The 21,123-nt window shown below is 47.3% G+C and overlaps 1 protein-coding gene across 4 annotated transcripts in view; it reads right to left on the bottom strand.

Annotated features, from left to right (window-relative positions):
• Prr5l (proline rich 5 like) overlaps positions 1–21,123 on the bottom strand; it is a 151,125-nt gene that overhangs the window by 35,187 nt on the left and 94,815 nt on the right. For all 4 annotated transcript variants that reach the window (XM_045157583.1, XM_045157582.1, XM_045157581.1 and 1 more), the window contains exons 4-5: positions 15,227–15,275; positions 1,827–1,884 (exon numbers count right to left, since the gene is read on the bottom strand). In XM_045157583.1, coding sequence (XP_045013518.1) covers positions 1,827–1,884; positions 15,227–15,275 — 107 coding nt within the window. The remainder of the gene's footprint in view (positions 1–1,826; positions 1,885–15,226; positions 15,276–21,123) is intronic.

Raw genomic sequence — 21,123 nt, forward strand, 5'->3', positions numbered from 1 at the left:
TGGGCGGAGGGCCACAACACAGGTATCATCCTGTGGCAAAAGGGCTCAGGCAGCCTCAGGGTTAGTTCCTAGTCTTAATGCTTACAGAGTTCTGGGGGTGCGGTAAGGGAGGAAAACGTGTCCCAACCACTGAAGTCAGCTTACTATATACAGTGAGGTTACTGGGCTAGAGCAGGAAGAAAGAAGGCTCTGGTATACAGACCTACTGTGTGCCAAGCATGGTGTTAGGCTGGCTGTGTCCCTCACTCTCTCTATAAGCCCTAAAGCCCATTTTATCATATTAAAAATCATTGTTAAAAGCCGGGTGTGGTGGCACATGCTGTTAATCCCAGCACTCAGGAGGCTGAGGTAAGAGGATCGCTGTGAATGCGAGGCCAGCCTGGGCTATGAAGTAAATTCCAGTTAGCGTGGCCTAAGGTGAAATCCTACCTTAAAACAACAACAAAGAGAAACTAGTGACTTGCTGTAAGTCTCCCTCAAAATAGGGGCAAGCTAAGATCAGGCCCCAGGTCAGGAGCCCTTGGTAAAACAGTTGAATAAGGTGGGGAGTGATTGAGGAAGACACCAACATTGATCTCTGGCCCCACATGCACATAAGTGTGTGCCAATGCTTATACAAGTGTGCATGCACACCACGCCCACATACACATGGAAAAAAGTAGATAAGGGGATTCATTAAAAATTACCAGGCAGGGATGGAGGGATGGCTTAGTGGTTAAGATACTTGTCTGCAAGGCCAAAGGACCCAGGATCGATTCTCCAGGACCCACGTTAGCCAGATGCACAAAGGGGCACACACATCTGGAGTTTATTTGCAGTGGCTGGAGGCCCTGGTGCACCCATTCTTAGAGCCTGGCATGGTAACATAGGCCTTTAATCCCAGTACTCAGGAGGCAGAGGTAGGAGGAGCACTGTGAGTTCAAGGCCAGCCTGAAATTACATAGTGCATTCCAGGTCAGCCTGAGCTAGAGAGAGACCCTACTTCAAAAAGAAAAAAAAGGTCCCCAGAAAGTAGGGGCAAGCTAAGATCAGGCCCCAGGTCAGTAGCCCTTGGTAAAATTGCAAGGCTGGCCAATTATTGCCTTTGGTACACTAGCCAGATTCTTCCAATGTGCTTTCTTTCTATGGTTTGATTCTAAAAGCCATAATATCAATACCAAAATTTTCTCTTTGTCTGTTTAAGTCACACCCCATCAAGTGAGGAACTGCTTATTCTAATGTTCCCCCAATGAGGAACGCTTCTCTCTACTATGATTAGAAGAAATGCTTCTCTCTACTACGATTACAAGAAATATTGCAAAAGCAGTCAGGAAGGGGCTGGAGAGATGACTTAGTGACTGAGGCACTTGCTTGAAAGCCTGACATTCCAGGTTCGAATCCCCAGTCCCCACATAAAGCCAGATGCACAAAAGGGTGCGTGCATCTGGAGTTCATTTGCAGTGGCAAGAGGCTCCAGTACACCCATTCACATTCTCTCTCCCCTCTCTCTCAGTCCTCAGGAAGCAGCCCAGGGCACTGCAGAGGGGCCAGCACGGTAAGGTCCACAGTACAGTGATTGACCACGTTCTTTTGAAGGAGACCACCGGCACTACCTGGGAAGACTTCTTCCCCAGGTCTCGGAGAAACCACCCACCCCACTTCATTTTTCCACATACAGTTCTGCCTTGCCCTGGGGGGGGGGCAGCTGGCTCAAATGGAAGCACCCCAGAGTGGAGGACGAGGCAAGAGGAAGGGGTGACTCACTCGCTCGGAGCCTGTCCCTTTTGGACAGAAGCATCTCAACCGTTCAAACATCAAAGACCTGTCCGCAAAGACCTCATACTTGCCTTCACACAGCCTGATCTTCTCCTCCACAAAGAACAGTCCTTTCGCAAGAAGCTGGTTCTGTAGAGAGAGAACAAAAGGGCACAGAGCTGGGAGACTCCCAGTTGGAGTGAGGAGTCCTCCTTCATTTCCTATGGGCAAGTGCAGAGCTTTAGGCTGGGTGTGCTCATCTGAGGCCTCCAAGTTTAAGAAGCCCTTCGTCCTCCTGGAAGGCCAAGGGCTCCATATTTGCGAAACACCCCATCGTCAAAGGGGAGTGAGCCAGGAGCCCATGCAGCCTCCACCCTGGCTACAGACTCTGCCCAATTCCTGAGGCCTTTGATGATCTAAACCCACAAAAGGGGGCCTAGAGGAATGGCAAATTTTGCAGATAGATACTTTTGGTGTGTGTAAGCTCATGGGCGTGAGTGCGGGCACACCTGTGCACAGGTGTGTGTGTGAGGTCAGATGACAACTTTCAGTGTCACTCCTCCCCTTCTCTCTTGTTTGAGGCAGGGACACCCCCCCCCCCCCCCCGCCTTGTTCACTGCTGTGTTCACCAGGCTGCTTGGCATGTGAGTTTCCTGGAGATTTTCCTCGCTCTGCTTCCCTTCTTGCCATGGGCTGCTGGGATCACAGATGCATGGATCTACCACAGCATTCAGTTTTCAGTAGGCTTTGGGGATTCGAACTCAGGATTCACATTTGTGCAGCAAACATTTTATACAGAGTCACCTCCCCAGCTCCGGGATAGTGTTTGAAAAGATAAACTTAGGGTCTCTCACACTCATATGAAAGAAGGGAGACTGCAAATGTTGCAGCACTGAGTATGTGTCCACCAACTGGTGGTGAGAGGGAGGAGGATAAGAAGGTGTGGAGACAGTTAAGCCAAGACCTCTCCAGTCACAATTACCAGAGGCTTCGAGTCCATCCCATCAGTGGGAACTGTCCTCACCTACTGAGGACAGCTGAGATCCTTGCCTACAGCAGACAGAGCCGGTCTGGCGGGTTCTAGAAGTGATGCTCCTTCTACTCTGCTGCCTGCTCATCCAGATCCTTCTCCTCCTTCGAAGGGTGACAGCTAGCCCCTCAGACAGGAAGCTGACCCCCTGTGAGCCACGTGAGCTCAGAGATCAGTGATGGCCTGGTGCCATTTTACCAAGGTCACCGAGGTCTATCTATGTTTATCATGGGATAGAAAGCCAAGGTGGTACATGTTAGCAATGCCCACCCGCTGGCCTTTGTAAGGCCCTAGGACCCTAGTGCAATAATGACGAGAACATGCAGAGCTGAGCGGAAAGAACTTAGGCATCACACAGGTTCAACCTGCAGCTCAGCTACTTTGAGGTCCATGAAGACCAGGATGGCTTTGAATTTACAATCCTGTCTCTGCCTGGAACGATAGACATACCACCTCACTTGGCTTTCAGCTACCTTCTCCTCAGTTTCTTATCCCCCATCATTATTTTATTCTTTCTTTTTAAATTGTTTTGTGGTAAGCCGGGCATGGCGGTGCACGCCTTTAATCCCAGCACTCGGGAGGCAGGGGTAGGAGGATCGCCATGAGTTCAAGGCCACCCTGAGACTCCATAGTGAATTCCAGGTCAGCCTGGACTAGACTGAGACCCTACCTCGAAAAACAAAAACAAACAAACAAAAAACAAACAAAAAAAACTTGTTTTGGGGCTGGAGAGATGGCGTAGCGGTTAAGCGCTTGCCTGTGAAGCCTAAGGACCCTGGTTCGAGGCTCGGTTCCCCAGGTCCCACGTTAGCCAGATGCACAAGAGGGCGCACACGTCTGGAGTTCGTTTGCAGAGGCTGGAAGCCCTGGCGCGCCCATTCTCTCTCTCTCCCTCTACCTGTCTTTCTCTCTGTGTCTGTCGCTCTCAAATTAAAAAAAAAAAAAAAAAATTTAAAAACAAAAAAAAAAACCAAAAAACAAAAAAAAAAACTTGTTTTGTGGGGGCTTTGTATATGTGTGTATATGTTCACATGTATGCATGTGGACCTGTGTTTGGGTGCATGTACATGTGTGTAAGCATGCATGTGGAGGCCAGAGGACAACCTTGGGTATTACCCTCAGGAGCACCATCCACCCCCTTTTTTGAGACAAGGTCTCTCATTGAACAGTGAGCCTCTTGTCTCTATCTACCATATTGGAATTAAATACATGAGCCACTAGACCTGGAATTTTTTCTTGGGAACTAGAAATCAATCAAACTTGGGTCATTACACTTGCAAGGCAAGCCTAATTCCAATCGAGCTGTCTCCCTAGCCCTAATTTTTTTTTTTTTATTTTTTGGCTTTTTGAGGTAGGGTCTTGCTCTAGCCCAGGCTGACCTGGAATTCACTCTATATTCTCAGGGTGGCCTTGAACTCATGGCAATCCTCCTGCCTCTGCCTCCTGAGTGCTGGGATTAAAGGTGTGCACCATCATGCCTCGCTCTAAAATTTGTTTTTAATAGACACACAACAGCTATGTATATTTATGGCATACCTGTGATATTTAAATCCATGAATAAAATGTATAATGATCATATCAGGGTAACTGGTCTACCTCAGAGATGCATTATTTCTTTGAATTGGGAACATTTAAAATTCTTGTTATCAGCTCTTTGAAATAGACAACTGCTGTCAATCATAGTGATCCAACTAAGAGAGAGAACATTACATGCTCTCCCCTCTGTATAGATGCATCCCTATGCTTATCACTTTCTAGCTGTGTGATTTGGCACTTAATTTCCCCACATGTTGATTTTTCTTATTTTTATAATGGTAATACCAGGGATATCATAAAGTTCTTTCAAGAACTAATCATTAGATTGAGATGGGGAAGTAATATGATGGAGAATGGAATTTCAAAGGGGAAAGTGTGTGGGGGGGAGGGAGGGAATTACTATGGGTTTTTTTTATAATCATGGAAAATGCTAATAAAAATTTAAAGAAAGAAAGAAAAATAAATAAATAAGTAAAAAAGATAAAAAAAAGAACTAATCATTATAGATATACATTGTCTGTCCTTAGAAATTAGTGGTGGAGGTAGTAACAGATAGTTGTTATCTCATCCAACTTTTCCACAGGAGCAGGGGTGGGGCAAAGTCAGTAATAAGTAGCTATTTAACAAATGTACTACAGTATTTTATCAAAAATACTATTCATGGAGCTGGGTGTGGTGATGCACACCTTTTATCCCAGCACTTGGGAGGCAGAGGTAGGAGGATCTCTGTGAGTTCGAGGCCAGCCTGGGCCTACACTGTGAGTTCTATATAAACCTGGGCTACAGTGAGACTCCACCTTGAAAAACAAACAAACAAAAAAGTAATTGGCCACTGCTTAGTTTCAAGATGGCAGAGGGAACCCAATATCAGTTAGAATGGCATCGTAAAGGAGCATACTATTTTCTAAGGGAGAGGAGAGAAGCCGTTTCTTCACAAAATGTTACGGAAGGAATGGACAGGCAGTCAAGACAAAGCCCCAACCTGTTCTCCAGGTCCAGCCAAGCAAATGAACTCACTTCTAGGTCCAAAAGTAGGAAAGTACCTCAGCCCCAATGTGAGGTTCATGAAGACCTTGGGACCGCTAAGCTGGATTGCTTGGGTGTGTGTGAAGACACCTGCTCTGCCTAAGCCGAGACCCATCGTGAGCTGGAGTCTTCCTTGACGCTAGCCCGGGTGAGGGTCTCAGGGCAATGTGCAAGACTCCTTGACGTCACTCTTCTCACCACCTCTATTGTCCATGCAAACGTCCCACCTTTCTTCCAAATAACTCTGGAAGCCCCCTCAACTTCACACTTCTGAGATACCCCTCCAAAGGGAACCAAGACTCCTTTGGGATGATTTCACCATCTTGGTTTGCTACTGATTACCTACCCTTGCGGGGACAAGCAGTGGGAAACTGAGATAGTTGAGAAATAAAAACCTAGTCCTGGTGATTGCATGAATTAATAATAAAAGTTACCCAAACTACATACCTATTGGGCTTTTCAATCCCTGAGGGCAAAGACCACTTCTTATTTTAGTGTAGCAACCCCAGCACAGCGTCTGGGGACAATAGGTGCTGCATTAACCTTCGATCAATGGACAGACTGCTTTTCTCAATGGCAAGAATAATTCTGTATTTTTAAAAGGTCAAGATAACAAGTGGAATTTTTGTTGTTGTTGTTTTTGGTTTTTCAAGGTAGGGTCTCACTCTAGCCCTGGCTAACCTGGAACTCACTCTGTAGTCCTAGGCTGGCCTTGACTACCTCTGCCTCCTGAGCACTGGGATTAAAGGCATGCACTATCATACACAGCAAGAAATGGAATAGTTTTAAGAGCTGGAGAAAGATGACATATGGTCCCTAAATCTCATTTGGTAGTAATTCCTGTGCTCATATCAGAAGGAATAAACTTTGACAGACAGCCTAGATTCTCCTTCATGTTCCTTTCATAGTCTGTCTCCTCTGGAAAGACTTTAGAGAACAAAAGCATTTTCTGTTTCCAAAGAAAAGAAGTAATTTCTGGATTATGGAAAAATTATGAGGAAAGCATTGCTTTTAAAGTTCTCATGATATCCATCCCAGAAACTCTTCAGTTTATCTCAAAACAAAGAAAAACCTGAGGAGTGAGGGGCTTTAAGGACCATCTTGGTCATTTTCCTCCCTTGGTCTTGTGGTCAAAATGAACTGATCACACACAGATTTGATAATGCTGAGAGGGCTCCATTTTCCCAAAATCCTGATACCCTTTGAAAAGCATGATGGAAATTCTCATGTCCTGTGATTTTTTTGCTGTTGTCGTACAATTAAATACACTGAGGCTAACATGTTCTCTCTCATATGTGGATCCTAGCTACAGATGATTAGGCTTCTGCATGAGAATGAAAATACTTAGTAGCAGAGGCCAGTAAGTTAAAAAGGAGACATAAAGGGAAGAGAAAGGAAGAGAGGAGGGTACTTAATAGGTTGGTATTGTATATATGTAAGTACAATGATTGAGATGGGGAGGTAATATGATGGAGAATAGAATTTCAAAGGGGAAAGTGTGGGGGGGGGGAAGGAGGGAATTACCATGGGATATTTTTTTATAATCATGGAAAATGCTAATAAAAATTAAAATAAATAAATAAATACACTGAGGCTAGAAGTAGGCGCTCCTTTCTCCAAATCTGAAAGCAGCCTCCCCAGTGTGTCTTTCAGCAGGGCCTCTATTACGGCAAGAGAGCCTTTGTGTCAGGCCAGCACCAGCTCCCCTTTCTCTGGAAACAGCTGCGATCAGCCGAGCCGAGCTGCAATCCCTCCTTCCTCACACCCACCAACCTGACCTTGGCCACACCTGCTGAGCTGGCATGCCTGCTCCTTGCGCCCTCCTGCATCCACTAAACGAACAGTCTGCCTTCTGGGGAACCTGTAATCACATGGGTACATTCACTCCAGAGGATCTTATGTTCCTCGGGCCTTGAACTTAAAGGACTGCAGTTGCCAGCTCTATGTCCTAACGTCTTTCCCTTGGAAGCCCTGCTTTGTAAGTGAGCTGCTGCAGACACTATAGCACATCCACCCAGGGTCCTGCCTCCAGCCTCCCCAGAAGGAGTTTGCAGGCAACTGCTCTTCACACTCTTGTATCTGGGCCACACTCCTGTTTTCCTACCACTGATATCGCCCTACCCCTGAGGTGGCAACAGGGTCACGTGGGTAGGGACCAAGCATGATGCATGGAGGTCGGGGTTCGGCATCTGTTTGGTGGCAGACATCACGCACTGGTCTGACGGTACTGTGATATGTCTGCTTGTGACTCAGTGGGACCCCAGCCCACCATGGGCAATACCCCCTACCTCCACCATGATTTGTGTGTCATGTACAGAGATTTCAATCTTTTGGAGGTCATATGCCCTCAGTGGATAGCCATAACAGTCCACTGGGAAGGGAGATGGATGTCCCCACCCTGGCCAAGGACACCTTCTCATTAAGCCCTGGGCCTTGGGAATTAGGATACTCACCCTTATTACCAGCCACTTCTTTTTTTTTTTTTTTTTGGTTTTTCGAGGTAGGGTCTCACTTTGGCTCAGGCTGACCTGGAATTCACTATGTGGTCTCAGGGTGGCCTCGAACTCTTGGAGATCCTCCTACCTCTGCCTCCCGAGTGCTGGGATTAAAGGCGTGCGCCACCACGCCTGGCACCAGCCACTTCTAAGGAGATGCTAACTTAGCATTCGTGGGACTTAAACCTGTTTAAAGTTTCTGAGAGTGAGAAAAGACAGGACGGGAAGAAGAGAAGGATAAGAGGGAAAGAGGGAAGGAAGGAGGGAAGCTGGCTTCAACTAAAGAAGCTATCTTGTCTCATCTTTCTAAGTGTCTGCTTTTTTGGGGGGGGCTGCACCTCAGGGAAATCCCATCCTTGGCAAGGTTGTGCCATTTACTGCTGAGCAGCGGTGGCAAAGCTGGGCACTAAATCAGCCAGAGACTCCATTTCTCTCCATTCCCATAGCACCGCCCCCAACCACCTCTCCAAATAGAAGGCTTCAAGTCACAACCGGTGACATTAGATAGTAGGCCCCTAGGAAATGACTTGGGACTTGGCAGCAGTCTCATTGTTACTTAATGCATCCTTCTGGCATGGGTGAACTTGGCTGTGGACTAAACAGCTTTCTAATGAAGTGACAGAAGGGTCCGGAAGTGGAAAAAGTGATGACTCCCCCCCCCCCAAAGACATTGAAAAATGGGTTGCAAACAGAAAAATGAGGTCCTAGAAAAACAGGCAAAAATACTCTGCCTTCAGGAGGGAAAAAGCCTGGCTCATCCTGAGTAACATGGAGGTAAGGGTATGCTACCCAAGGTGAGCCTCTTCTCAAGCAGGTTCCTTCACAACACGGTCAGAGGGATCCAGAACAAAAGTAACCAAGAAGGCTGGGGGAGAGAAAGCACCCATGCTGCCTTCCCAGGAGGACCATCTCCATGGAGAGTAAGAACTCTTTCCACGCCACACCAACAGCTACTGCGTCACCCAATGCCTTGAAGCCAGGCATAATGAGGATGGTTTTACTTGCTCAGGCATGGTGACATGCTCTCCTCATGGCTGCAGGTCAGAGAAGCAACCGACAAGTGTGAGGTCAGCTTGTGTGCCCTGGGTAGCCTAAACCCAAACCTCGCCTCTTTCCACCACTGCGGTCGATTCCTCTGGTTCACTTCAGCAAACAAAATACTAAGATGCAAACAGTTATCGTGTGATCGCTACTCACCACACGCTGACTCTGTGGATACCATCTCAGTAACCACATCCACCCTATGAAGTCGGTACCAGATTCACAGCCTGACTTCTGCTAAGAAAACTGCAAAAGTAGCCCCGGTGTGGTGGCGCAAGCCTTTGATCCCAGCACTTGGGAGACAGACACAGTAGGAGCACCATGAGTTTGAGACTATCCTGAGACTGCATAGTGAGTTCCAGATCAGCCTGAAGTAAAGCGAGACCCTACCTGGAAAAACAAAACAAAACAAAAAGAAAAAGAAAAAGGAAATTGAAGTAATAAGCTTGAGGACACATAGCCTTCTGGGAAGGAATCCAGACCTGCCTGGCAGGAGAACTGGTGCTTTAAAACATCAGGGTTCTCTGTCCTGGAGAAGCACATAGGATCTGCTCCCAGTTCAGAGACTGGGGCAGCTGTGTGGAAATGTCAAGTCACGTAACTCCCATGAGACTTCTGTCTACCTGGGCAGTGAAACCGCTCCATCCTGCTACAGCTGTCCACCTGCAATTTCTCCAGAAGGACTTTCACAGGGTCTCCCTCTCTGCTATCCAGTCAGTGACCAGCCAGAGGAACAGTGCGCTCCCAAATAGACCCTGCTCCCAAATAAGACACTCTTTCTTACCTTGAAGGTCTTAGCGCCATGTTGCTCTTGTCAACTAAGAATGCACAAGTCCACCCCAGGCCTATGTGTTTGGGGACAGCAATGTCTCCAGAGGTTCTTGCTGTAAAGTGACAGATATCATGGGCTACCTCCCTGGTTGCCTGCTGTGTGATGGTGACAGGTCAGCCATCATCCCGAATGCTGCTTACGTTTCCTATGACCCTGAATGGCTGCCCACACAAGCAATAGGAAGCCTCCCAAACACAACCCCCGCCCCCCCCACCCCAGGTCCAGAGAGATCTTACTAACTATGCCTGACGTGGGTGGGGGTGAAAGGAATCCCCAGATAGAAATTACGGAAATTCAGCAACTGAGCCCCAAAGCTAATCCTCCACTTAGCACCATTCTAGCAACAATTTAAGAAATAAACTTAGGCTATACACATAAGGATGAAAAAAAAAAAAAAAAGAGTCCATGCTTGATTTGCTAGATGCTCAAAACAACAACAAAATAACGCCTCCCTTCTGGGGCTTCCCCCCGCCCCCAGGGGCATCTCAAGAGCTTTAACATTTATAGTGTAATCTAACAGACCACTGTGACCCCCCCCCCCCCAGCTGGATCTTTGCTCTACTTGACTTTCTCTGCTCTGAGCCTTAGTTGAAGCAAGAAGGAAATGCGCAATAACAGAAGAGCCTTCCCTGACAGGAGGAATTAATGAGTTAGTCCAGGGAAAATGCTCGGAGCTTTCTCAGGCTTGAGCGTGCGTGAGAACCAAAGAGGCTTATGAAAACCCCCATGGCAGCCCAGCCCCGCGTGCTCCTCGTCCGGTCACTCTGAGCAGGGATTTTCCAATACACTCCTGGGCAATGCTGAAGAAGCTGGTCCAGGCCCCACGCCTGGCAAGTCAATGGCTCACAGCCAAAAATGTTAGCTGCCGTTGCTGTCATCATTTCTCCCCGCCCTCCGAGCTCTTAGCTCCTGCAAACCTTTCCTGTTGTTTTCCAAGGTGGCCATTACTATTCATGTTGGTTGAATAGCCCACTGCTTCCACTCATGTTAACAGCTCATTTCCAACCTGTCCCCCAGCTTGCTGTGACTTCTTTCTTACCTTGTCCCTAAGCCTGGCTCATGCCACTCCTTGTCTGCTCTACAAGAAGGCACCCAGCGTCGCACAAAATTGGCTTCTAAAAAACATGTTCTCAGGAGGAACAGCAGACCTAAATGACATGGAAGCAATTCTGTTTCCCAGAGAGCTAAAGGGGGTGATAAAACTTCTAATTACATCATCAGCGGAGTTCATCTTAGGAGGATACAGTTTTAGTATTTTGTACTTATAAGTTCCTTTTCGTTCACAACTGAATGTACAATAACCTAAGTCCATAAGATGAAAGGATTGCTATTTCAGCATGCCTATTGACTTTCATGTTCATTCACAAATATTGAGGCCTGTGGATATCAATTCCAAGACTCACTTTCCCCTTAGCTTCATAAAGTATGAGAAAAAAACACAATGGGGAGATTCAAATAGTCACACAGAATTCAAGTACTTGTTGAGAAGACTGAGCATAGGGAAGCTGCTAGAAGATGCCCACTGGCTGAGGGGCAGATGCCCAGGGAGGAGCCCCAACTATCCAGGGGGTACCTTTTATACCCCCAACTAATTTGCTTTACTCTATAGGTTAGGGTTAACACCAGGAGCATCTAGGCCACCCCCATGTTTACAGCCTCCACCCAGCCTTTTTTCTTTTCTTTCTTTTTCTTTTTTTGGTTTTGCAAGGTAGGGTCTCACTCTAGCCCAGGCTGACCTGGAATTCACTATGGAGTCTCAGGGTGGCCTCGAACTCACAGCAGTCCTCCTACCTCTGCCTCCCGAGTGCTGGGATTAAAGGCGTACACTACCACACCTGCCTTTTTGCCAAGTACTGGACAGATATACAGTGCAGCTCTAAAAACCTTCCCACCTGGAAGCATAACCCTCACCCACCCCTCTTGACCAAGCCCCTCTGTACACCGGCCCCATTTTTTTTTTTTTTAACCTTCAACACTGACCTAAGTCGTCGCTGTCCAATCTGGTCTTGATGCTGTTCGGCGTGTTACTACTGTAGATTCCTCTATGTCCCTGCAGTGTGTACAGTTTTAACTATGGTGGTCAGAATGCCTCACATGGGCCTCCAACTTCACTTACCACGAAGCCTTAACATCTGTGGATGATCAGTCCCTTCCAGGGCCTCTGACAGACATGAACAATAAGTGGAAGATAAATGTATAACCATACACATATGTGTATGCATGTGTGTGCACATGCATGTATGTCAAACATAGCCAAAGGTCCATAACCTATTGGCAACTGTGGTAGCCAAATGTCACTTCTCCCTAATACTAACTCACTCACTGCCTTTGACTATGGCCCCAGTTTCTGCAGCAAACAAAACTCTTGTTCAAACAAAAGGAATGGAAATTCCTAGGCTTGGGGAAAGCCTTCTAGCAAACCATGGGAGTCCACAGATGCACAGAAAGTACTACGGGAATGGCCCTCAGCCCCCATGCCCTGAGCCACCAAGGCAATACAAAAATGCAGACCATTTCGTATCATCCGATTCAAGTGTGAAAGAGAACCAGCTATCCCTCAGAGCTGTCACTGGGATACACAGTTCCACTTGGCAACTCCAAGTTTCCCCTAGGGCACAATTCAGAAACAGTCAGAGGGAAACAACAACAACAACAACAAAAATCAATACTGGAAATGTCAGAGATGTTTTCCAGCCATGGAAATGAATCTCAGCTGTCTTCTCTGCGTGCAGATCCGTGGTAACACCATTTCCTTGCCCACTGCCCCGGCCGGCTCTTGTCTTAGGTCACTTTGATTATTCCTCCCCATGATGCTCTTTCTCCAAGTCTTTCTTAAAAAGTTGTAAAACAAAGGCTCATTTAAAAAGCAGAGCCATAGACACAGTTGTGCAAAAAATGAGCTCCGAGGCAAGGGCGGGATCTCGGGAGGAATGAATCCACCTCACTGCCAGGGCGGCTGTCTGAGCGTCTTGAGGAGACCAGGGCCCAAGGAGCCCATCCACAACCATCCACGTGATCATCAAGGGTTAGGGGTTTCTCTGTTCATGCCAGGACTCTGCTCCTCATCTGTCTCCCTACATCTTCCTCCACACCCCTTGCTGGAAAGGCTGTACTTTCTGTAGCCCCTGCCAAGAGCCAGCAGGGACTCCTGAGTCTCCCCCAAACCATCTTCACCCAGGAGCCATAGCCAGGGCTATCTGAATCGTTAACCTTTGCACTGTTGTTTTTCTTGCTTGTCACAAATGTCAGTGTGGGGCTGGAGAGATGGCTTAGCGGTTAAGCGCTTGCCTGTGAAGCCTAAGGACCCCGGTTCGAGGCTCGGTTCCCCAGGTCCCACGTTAGCCAGATGCACAAGGGGGCGCACGCGTCTGGAGTTCGTTTGCAAAGGCTGGAAGCCCTGGCGTGCCCATTCCCTCCCTCTCCCTCTATCTGTCTTTCTCTCTGTGTCTGTCGCTCTCAAATAAATAAATAAAAAATTTAAAAAAAATATGTCAGTGTGTGTTAACAGGAAGCAGTAGCAACTTCTCTTACCATGACTGTAGTATCAAGACCGATTCACTACAAACAAAACTCAACTACAAAAAGGTAATCAGACAGTGGCCCTAGCTGAAAACAAGTTCAATGCTTGCTCCCTCTTCCTTAAACAAGGAGGTTGCCAAGTCCCAGAGAAGAGTCAAAGACATGTCACTACCCAAGATGCTCTCTGGCATGATCATAAGGGCTAGAGGAAAGTACTTCTTAATTGTGACCATTCGATGTTACCGTGGTCACTACAGTCCCTGCTGCTCCCCCAAGAATGTTTACTGAACATCTACTACACATTCTACAAAGAGGGGGAACCAAATGCTTAAAAATCAAGAAAAAAAAAAAAAGCTATGTGTCCACATAAGTCTTAAAACAAATGTGTCTGGGACAGTCTCCTTTCCATTCTAGCACCCTAAGTTAGGAAACCCCCAGATTCAAAGTTCTGAAAACCAGTCCTCACCCCAAGGAAAAAAAGACTCAGTTTTCAGCAAGCAGCTTCTCTGGCTCGGTTCCTGATAGGAAATGACAAGTGGTTATTAGTATTAAGTATCTGTCACGCTTCAGAGGCAGCATTAACCACCCCTGAAAACCTCAGGCTTCCCATATAAACAAGTCCCCACCCAAACACACCTTATCTACCGGCCTGGGGGTAAGCCCCCAACACCAAAAGACAGCTGACATTTAAAACCTGATTGAAAACGCACCAGAACCTGTCTCTTTCAAATGTCAAGGCAGAAGTCAGTCCAGCCCAGCAGGACTGACTGAAAAACCTCTTTGTAGCTGGACTTAAAATCAACCAAGTAGAGACAGCAAGGAAGAAAGTAGAGATGAGAGCATGACCTTTGAGTAAAGGGCAATTGTGATGGTTCACAGTTGCAACTAATTGTCTCATGTGTCTTTATGTCCATGCCCGCCCACAAAGGAGCACCTTCCAAGCAGCTGAGACATGACCAGACTGAATTCCAGGCTTCTGTTGGGTTTTAGGCTGCCCAGATTTAGACTTGCTGCCTCTCTCTTTCTCACATGTATATGTGTTTAACTGACATTTGTCATTCATCAAAAAGGTACAGAGGCTGGGTATGGTAGCAAACACCTTCAATTCCAGCACTTGGGAGGCAGAGGTAGGAGGATCGCTGTGAATTCAAGGCCAGCCTGAGACTACAGAGTGAGTTCCAAGTCAGGCTGGGCTAGAGTGAGACCCTGCTTCAGAAAAAGAGAGAGAGAGAGAGAGAGAGAGAGAGAGAGAGAGAGAGAGAGGAGAGAGAGAAGAAAAGAACACAAAGAAAATGTAAAGAAAAGTTGAAGCTTTCTGGACTAAGGAGACGGCTCATTGGTAAAGTGCTGGCTGTGCAAACGTGAGCACCTGAGGCTGGATCCAGACCCCAACATCAAATCCAGAAGCTGTGGTGGGCTTCTGTACTCCTTAGGCTTCATAGGCAAGTGCTTAACTGCTGAGCTATCTCTCCAGCCCTTAAACTGATTTTTGTCAGGTATTTTCTGGCAATGAGAAAGGTGACCCAGGAAAGCTATGATTAAAAAAAAATTTTTTTTTGTTTAGTTTTATTTATTTGAGAGCGACAGACAGAGAGAAAGGGGCAGAGAGAGTGTGAGAGCAAGAGGGAGAATGGGCGCACCAGGGCCTCCACACTGCATACGAACTCCAGCCACATGTGCCACCTTATGCATCTGGCTTACGTGGGTCCTGGGGACTCGAGCCTGGAACGGGGGTCCTTAGGCTTCATAGGCAAGTGCTTAACTGCTAAGCTATCTCTGCAGCCCAGCAGTGATTTTTAGTACTGTAAAGGGGTCCTGAGACCAAAACACCGGAGACCAGCAGCAGAGGGCTCTAATCTCCACTAACACCAGGGACCACAGTTGCCTGGTGGCCCTCTGCAGCCACCATAGCATATGCATTTGTGTGTGCTGAAGGAACATGTAGGTGTTACCCCTTTGGGTCCAAGGACCCCTTGCATGATACTGGGGGGTGCTGGGACCCGCCCAGCTTACCTGAAAGTAGTCTGTAATGAATGATCCGAGCTCACTCTTCAACAGCCGCCTGGGAAGAGAGAGACACAGTCAAGCACGGTTGGTGGTGTGGCTCCTGGTGACAAGTTCCCATGAAAGACAGTAGCACAGAGGCCAAGGCGAGGCCCCAGGAGGGAGTGCGCTTTCCTAGGTCCTGGGAGCACCTCCTATTCCCAGGGTTGCCACAGCAATGGGAATCCTGGGAGAGATATGTTCCTTAATTCAGGCTGCAAGTGATCAGCAGCAATGCTGCTTCTAACTGTGTGGCCAAAGCAGCCCATGCAATTGGCTTCATGTGGAGGAAAGGAAAGGAGAGGAGAGAAGAGGAGGGGAGGGGAGGGGAGGGAAAAGGACTGGAGGAGGGGGGAGGGGAGAGAAGGAGAGGGGAGGGGAGGGTAGGAGAGGGGAGAGGAGAGAAGAGAGAGGAGGGGAGAGGAGAGGAGAGAGAGTAGGAGAGGAGAGGGGAGAGGAGAGAAGAGAGAGGAGAGGAGAGGAGAGAGAGGAAAGGAGAGGAGAGGAAAGGAAAGAAAGGCTTCCATTGTTCAATTTTCTACATGTGCAAAAAGCTTTGCAGCTTAAAACACATTTTTCTTTTCATGCACTCTTCAACCCAGGATCTAAAGTACATGTGAGAAGGTATTATTAATTATTATTATTCCTCCTATACAGAAAAAGAAATTGTACCCCAAAGAAGTCCTCCACACAAGTAGTGGAAGAGACAACATTCAAACTCAGCCCTGCCTTTTTGTCCCTGAACTTCACCTTGCCTCTCCTCCACATCACTCATACAGACTTGGAATTCACCACGGGGTGATGGTTGAGGTGGTCTCACCAAGCGTCACGGACACAGGGCTTCTGGTTCCCAGGCAACAGGCGTTTACTGCGCTGCCCTGCAAAATCCACACAGCCCCGGCGCCCGGAGTAGCAAGGCCAGCAGACACGCACTGTCTCTTTTCTTAGTTTCCTTTCTTACAGGGAGGGCGCGGAGATGCAGCATATATATATATTTTAATTTAATTTATTAGTTTTCTTTTCAGTAAATACAGGCAGTTTGGTACCATTATTTAGGCTCATCTGTGATCTACCCCCTCCCATTAGACCCTCCTTGTTAATGAAAATGGGTCGTGCATTGTGGAGTTAGCCCCCAGTTATTGGTATGAAAAATGTCTCTGCAAATCATGACCCAACATGTGTCTCTGACATTCTTTCCGCCCCCTCTTCCACAAAATTTCCCTGAGCCATGTTGGGTTCATTTTTGGTCTGCTTCAGTGCTGAGGTGTTGGGGGCCTCTGATTTGGTAGGAGTTGATTTTTCTCTGCGTTGGTCTCCTTCCCCTTTGTGCTGGTATCCGGTTCACAGGAAGACATCACCCTTGCTTATTTCGCCAGTTGTCCTTAGTTTCAGTTGGGCCCCTTTTGAGGTATGTTGGGGCAGCTCTCTTCTTAGGATCGAGATGCAGCATATTAAAAAATATACCTACGAGCTAATTTCAAAGCCTCAAGTGCTAAAAAAGAAGGAAAGAAAGGAAAAAGTGCTTGCTTCACAAATAAGAGGTCCTGAGTTTGATCCCTAGTCCCCTCCGCTGGTGTGGTGGTATGCACCTGTAATCCCAGCGCTGGGGAGGTGGAGACAAGAAGATCCCCGGGGCTCACTGGCCATCAGTCTAGCCTAATTGGTGGGCTCCCCGACAATGACAGATGCTGCCTAAAAAATAAAATAGACAGTGTTCCTGAGGATGATATCCAAGGTTGTCCTCTGACCTCCACAGGCATCTCACATACATGGCCACCCCTCCACACACAAACATGTGCACACATAAATACACACACACAAACCAAAAAAGGTAAATAAATAAAAGTAACTGTAGTGGTGAGGGCATCGGATTTCTTTTCTCTGGGACAAATAATGAGACCATCTGTCCTGTTCCATCCTGTACTTGATCCAGTCAAGGTGAGGAAGCTGAAAACAAGAAAAACTGGCTTCTGAGCTCTGGTGAGTTCCCTTGGGAACAAGCTCTTCATAACTTCGAATGATCTCATTTCTCCTCCCACCGGCCATGGCTGTTAAGGAGCAAAAGCTCAAATTTCTGAGACTCTTGGTGAGTACTGACTCCCCCCGAAACACGCTCACACATGTCACCGATGACAAAACAAGAGGTTACAGTAACGATATCATTATGTGCATCAAACAGGCCTAAGTATATTGAGATAGAAGAAAAGAGAAACATGACTGAAATTCCCAGAAGGAGCCCTTGAAAGCTACAAATAACTGTTGGGACAAAGACTGTATCATTCTTTTTTGGGGGGGGGAGGGGGTTGAGGCAGGGTCTCGCTCTAGCCCAGGCTGATCTGGAATTCACTATGTAGTCTCAGGCTGGCCTTGAACTCACAATGATCCTCCTACCTTTGCCTCCTGAGTACTGGAATTAAAGGTGTGCACCACCACGCACAGCTATATCATTCTTTTTGATAGCAGAAAATCCATCAGGTGTGGGATGGAGCATTTTGACACGTAACTTAATGGCAGGCTCCCAGAGGACCACCCTATCAACGCATCCCAGGAGTTCTCCCAGATGTGGGCAGGTCTGATCAGGCACAGGAACACCTGGTCAAAACTGCTGGCTGAGAGTAGGCGGGTCACTGCTGGTTTTCAAGGTTATGTCTGCGTGTCTGGGGTGGGAAACAGCAATCTACTGGGCAGCCCCACAAATGAAGGCTTTAAGCAGAATGAGGCAATGAATGAGTCTGCTGCTGACCAGGGAGAAATGACTCCCAACAAAGTCTCTGTGGCTACTGGAAGTCTCAAAACTACAGGTGAAAAAGCCAAGCTTGTGAAAAGTGGGAGGGCCAGGCCTGATGATGGGCTCCTTAGGGCACAGCTTCCCAAGGCTGTCTTGAATGCCCACAATGCTGAGGGGCTAACACCGTGCTCAGAGCCAATGGCATACCATGAGATTGGTGTCTGGAGTCGGTAATCTTCACTGTCAGCTTGATGGGATTTAGAATCACTAAGGAGGCTGAAGAGATGGCCAAAGGATCCAGGTTCAATTCCCCAGGGCCCACATATGCCAGATGCATAAGGTGGCACATGCATCTGGAGGTTTTTTTTTTTTAATATATATATTTTTTATTTATTAGAGAGAGAGAGAGAGAACGGGCATTCTAGGGCCTCTAGCCATTGCAAATGAACTCCAGATGCATGCGCCATCATGTGCATCTGGCTTACGTGGGACCTGGAGAATTGAACCTGGATCCTTAGGCTTCCTAGGCAAGTGCCTTAACTGCTAAGCCATCCCTCTAGCCCATGTCTGGAGTTCGTTTTTTTCCCCCCAGCAGCTGGAGGCCCCGGTGCACCCATTCTCTCTCTCTGCTTCTTTCAAATAAATAAATAAAAATAAAATATTTAAGAATAATCCAGGTGTGGTGGTGCATGCCTTTAATCCCAGCACTTGGGAGGCAGAGGTAGGAGGATTGCTGTGGTTTGAGGCCAGCCTGAGACTACATAGTGAATTCCAGGTCAGCTTGAGCTAGAGTGAAACCCTACTTCGAAAAACCAAGAAATAAAATAAAATAAACAGGGCTGGAGAGATGGCTTAGTGGTTAAGGCGTTTGCCTGCAAAGCCAAAGGGTCCTGATTCCTCTCCAGGACCCATGTCAGTGAGATGCACAAGGTGGTGCACGTGTCTGGAGTTCGTTAGCGGTGGCTGGAGGCCCATTCTCTCTCTCTCTTTGCCTCTGTCTCTCACTCTCTCAAATAAATAAATAAAATTTAAAAAAATTAAAAAATAAAATAAAACAACATAAAATACTTAAGAATAGAATCACCATGGGAGCAGACCTTTGGGTGTGTCTGTGATGGTGTTTCCAGAACTGTTTTAAGTGAACAGGAAAAGTCCACTGTGAAGGTGAGCAGCACCGTGCCATGGGCTGGGATTCCAGGCCGGATAAAAAGGAGGAAGTGGGGCTGGAGAGATGGCTCAGCGTTTAAGCGCTTGCCTGTGAAGCCTAAGGACCCCGGTTCGAGGCTCGGTTCCCCAGGTCCCATGTTAGCCAGATGCACAAGGGGGCGCACACGTCTGGAGTTCGTTTGCAGAGGCTGGAAGCCCTGGCGCGCCCATTCTCTCTCTCTCCCTCTATCTGTCTTTCTCTCTGTGTCTGTCGCTCTCAATTAAATAAATAAAAAAATTAAAAAAAAAAAGGAGGAAGTGGACTGAGCACCAGCATTCATCTCTCCCTGCTTCCTGACTGTGGACACAATGTGACCAGCTGTCTCGCACTCCTGCCCCCATGCCTTCCCTGTCGTGATGGACTGTGAACAAAAGTAAACCTTCCCGGGTGCTGGGGATGTAGCTAAGTTGGCAAAATGCTTGTCTCCTAAGCACGAGGACTTTGGTCTGATCCAGAACCCACATAAAAATGCTGGGCATGATGGTGCATGCCTGTAAGGCCAGATGAGCAGGCTGAGCTAGGAGAAGTACTGGGACTTGATGGTCATCTGTCCAGCCTAATTGATGAGCTCAGGGCCATGAAACCTTGTCTCAAAAAAAAGTGGCATTCCTAAGCGTGACATCTGTCAAAGCTGTCCTCTAGTCTCCACATGCATAAGCACATAAATGTAGCCACATACAACACAAGTATGCTCTCACACATACACATACATACATGTAAATTTAAAAAACATTTTATTGGGCTGGAGAGATGGCTTAGCGGTTAAGTGCTTGCCTGTGAAGCCTAAGGACCCCGGTTCGAGGCTCGGTTCCCCAGGTCCCACGTTAGCCAGATGCACAAGGGGGCGCACGCGTCTGGAGTTCGTTTGCAGAGGCTGGAAGCCCTGGCGCGCCCATTCTCTCTCTCTCCCTCCATCTGTCTTTCTCTCTATGTCTGTCACTCTCAAATAAATAAATGAAAATGAACAAAAAAAAAAAATTAAAAAAAAAACAACAAAAAACCCCACAACATTTTATTTAGTTATTTGACAGAGAGACAAAGAAAGAGCATAAGTATGGGCATACCAGGGCTTCCTGCCTCTGCAAACAAACTCCAGATGCTTGTACCACTTTGTGTATCTGGCTTTATTTGGGACTGGGGTATTAAACCCAGCCCTGCAGGCTTTATAAGCAAGTGCTTGTAACCACTGAGCCATCTCTCCAGCCCACATACATACAAATTAAAAGTAAATAAGTAAATAAATAAATAAGCCCTGGAGATTAGGAAGAAGGCTCAGTGGATAAGGTGCTTGTCATGAAGAGCTGACAGCCTGAATTTGGATCCTCAGAACCCACATAAATGCCAGGTGGGCATGGCAGCTTGGTGGAGGGAGGTAGGAGGATCACAAATTCAAAGTCATCCTTGGCTACTTATCAAGTTTGAGGGCAGCCTAGGCTACATGAGACCTTATGTCAAAAAAAAAAAACCCACATGATAAATAATTATAACAATTGTAAAATTAACAATAACTGCTCCCAAAGTTACTGAGGATGGCCTGACGCCTAAGAAAGAATTGTGAGAGTGAGCCCCTTAGCAAGGGCACAGTATCAAGAAGCAGGATGGTATAGGGGTGACAGAGAATCCTGGAAGTCCTGAGAACCTGCCCTTCTAGACCTGCTTGTGTTGGTAAGCTGAGAACTTTGGTTCCAAGGATCTCAGAGCAGCACGTGAGGAAAGGGTCCAGAGGCCGTGCAGGCTGGGCAAACCTGTACGTAGACCTCAGCCGAGTCAGGTTACACATCCACTTCCACGCTGAGTCTGTTCTGCTTGCTCTGGGCTCACAAGGAAAGGGTGCTTCTGAAAATCTTTCACTATTCTACCTTGATCATCCACTTGCCCTTTCCAGTGGGATCTGGCAGGCACTTCCCCCACTTGACCAAAAAAAGCCACCAA

This window comes from Jaculus jaculus, chromosome 8, assembly GCF_020740685.1.
Source record: "Jaculus jaculus isolate mJacJac1 chromosome 8, mJacJac1.mat.Y.cur, whole genome shotgun sequence".
NCBI classification, from domain to species: Eukaryota; Metazoa; Chordata; class Mammalia; order Rodentia; family Dipodidae; genus Jaculus; species Jaculus jaculus.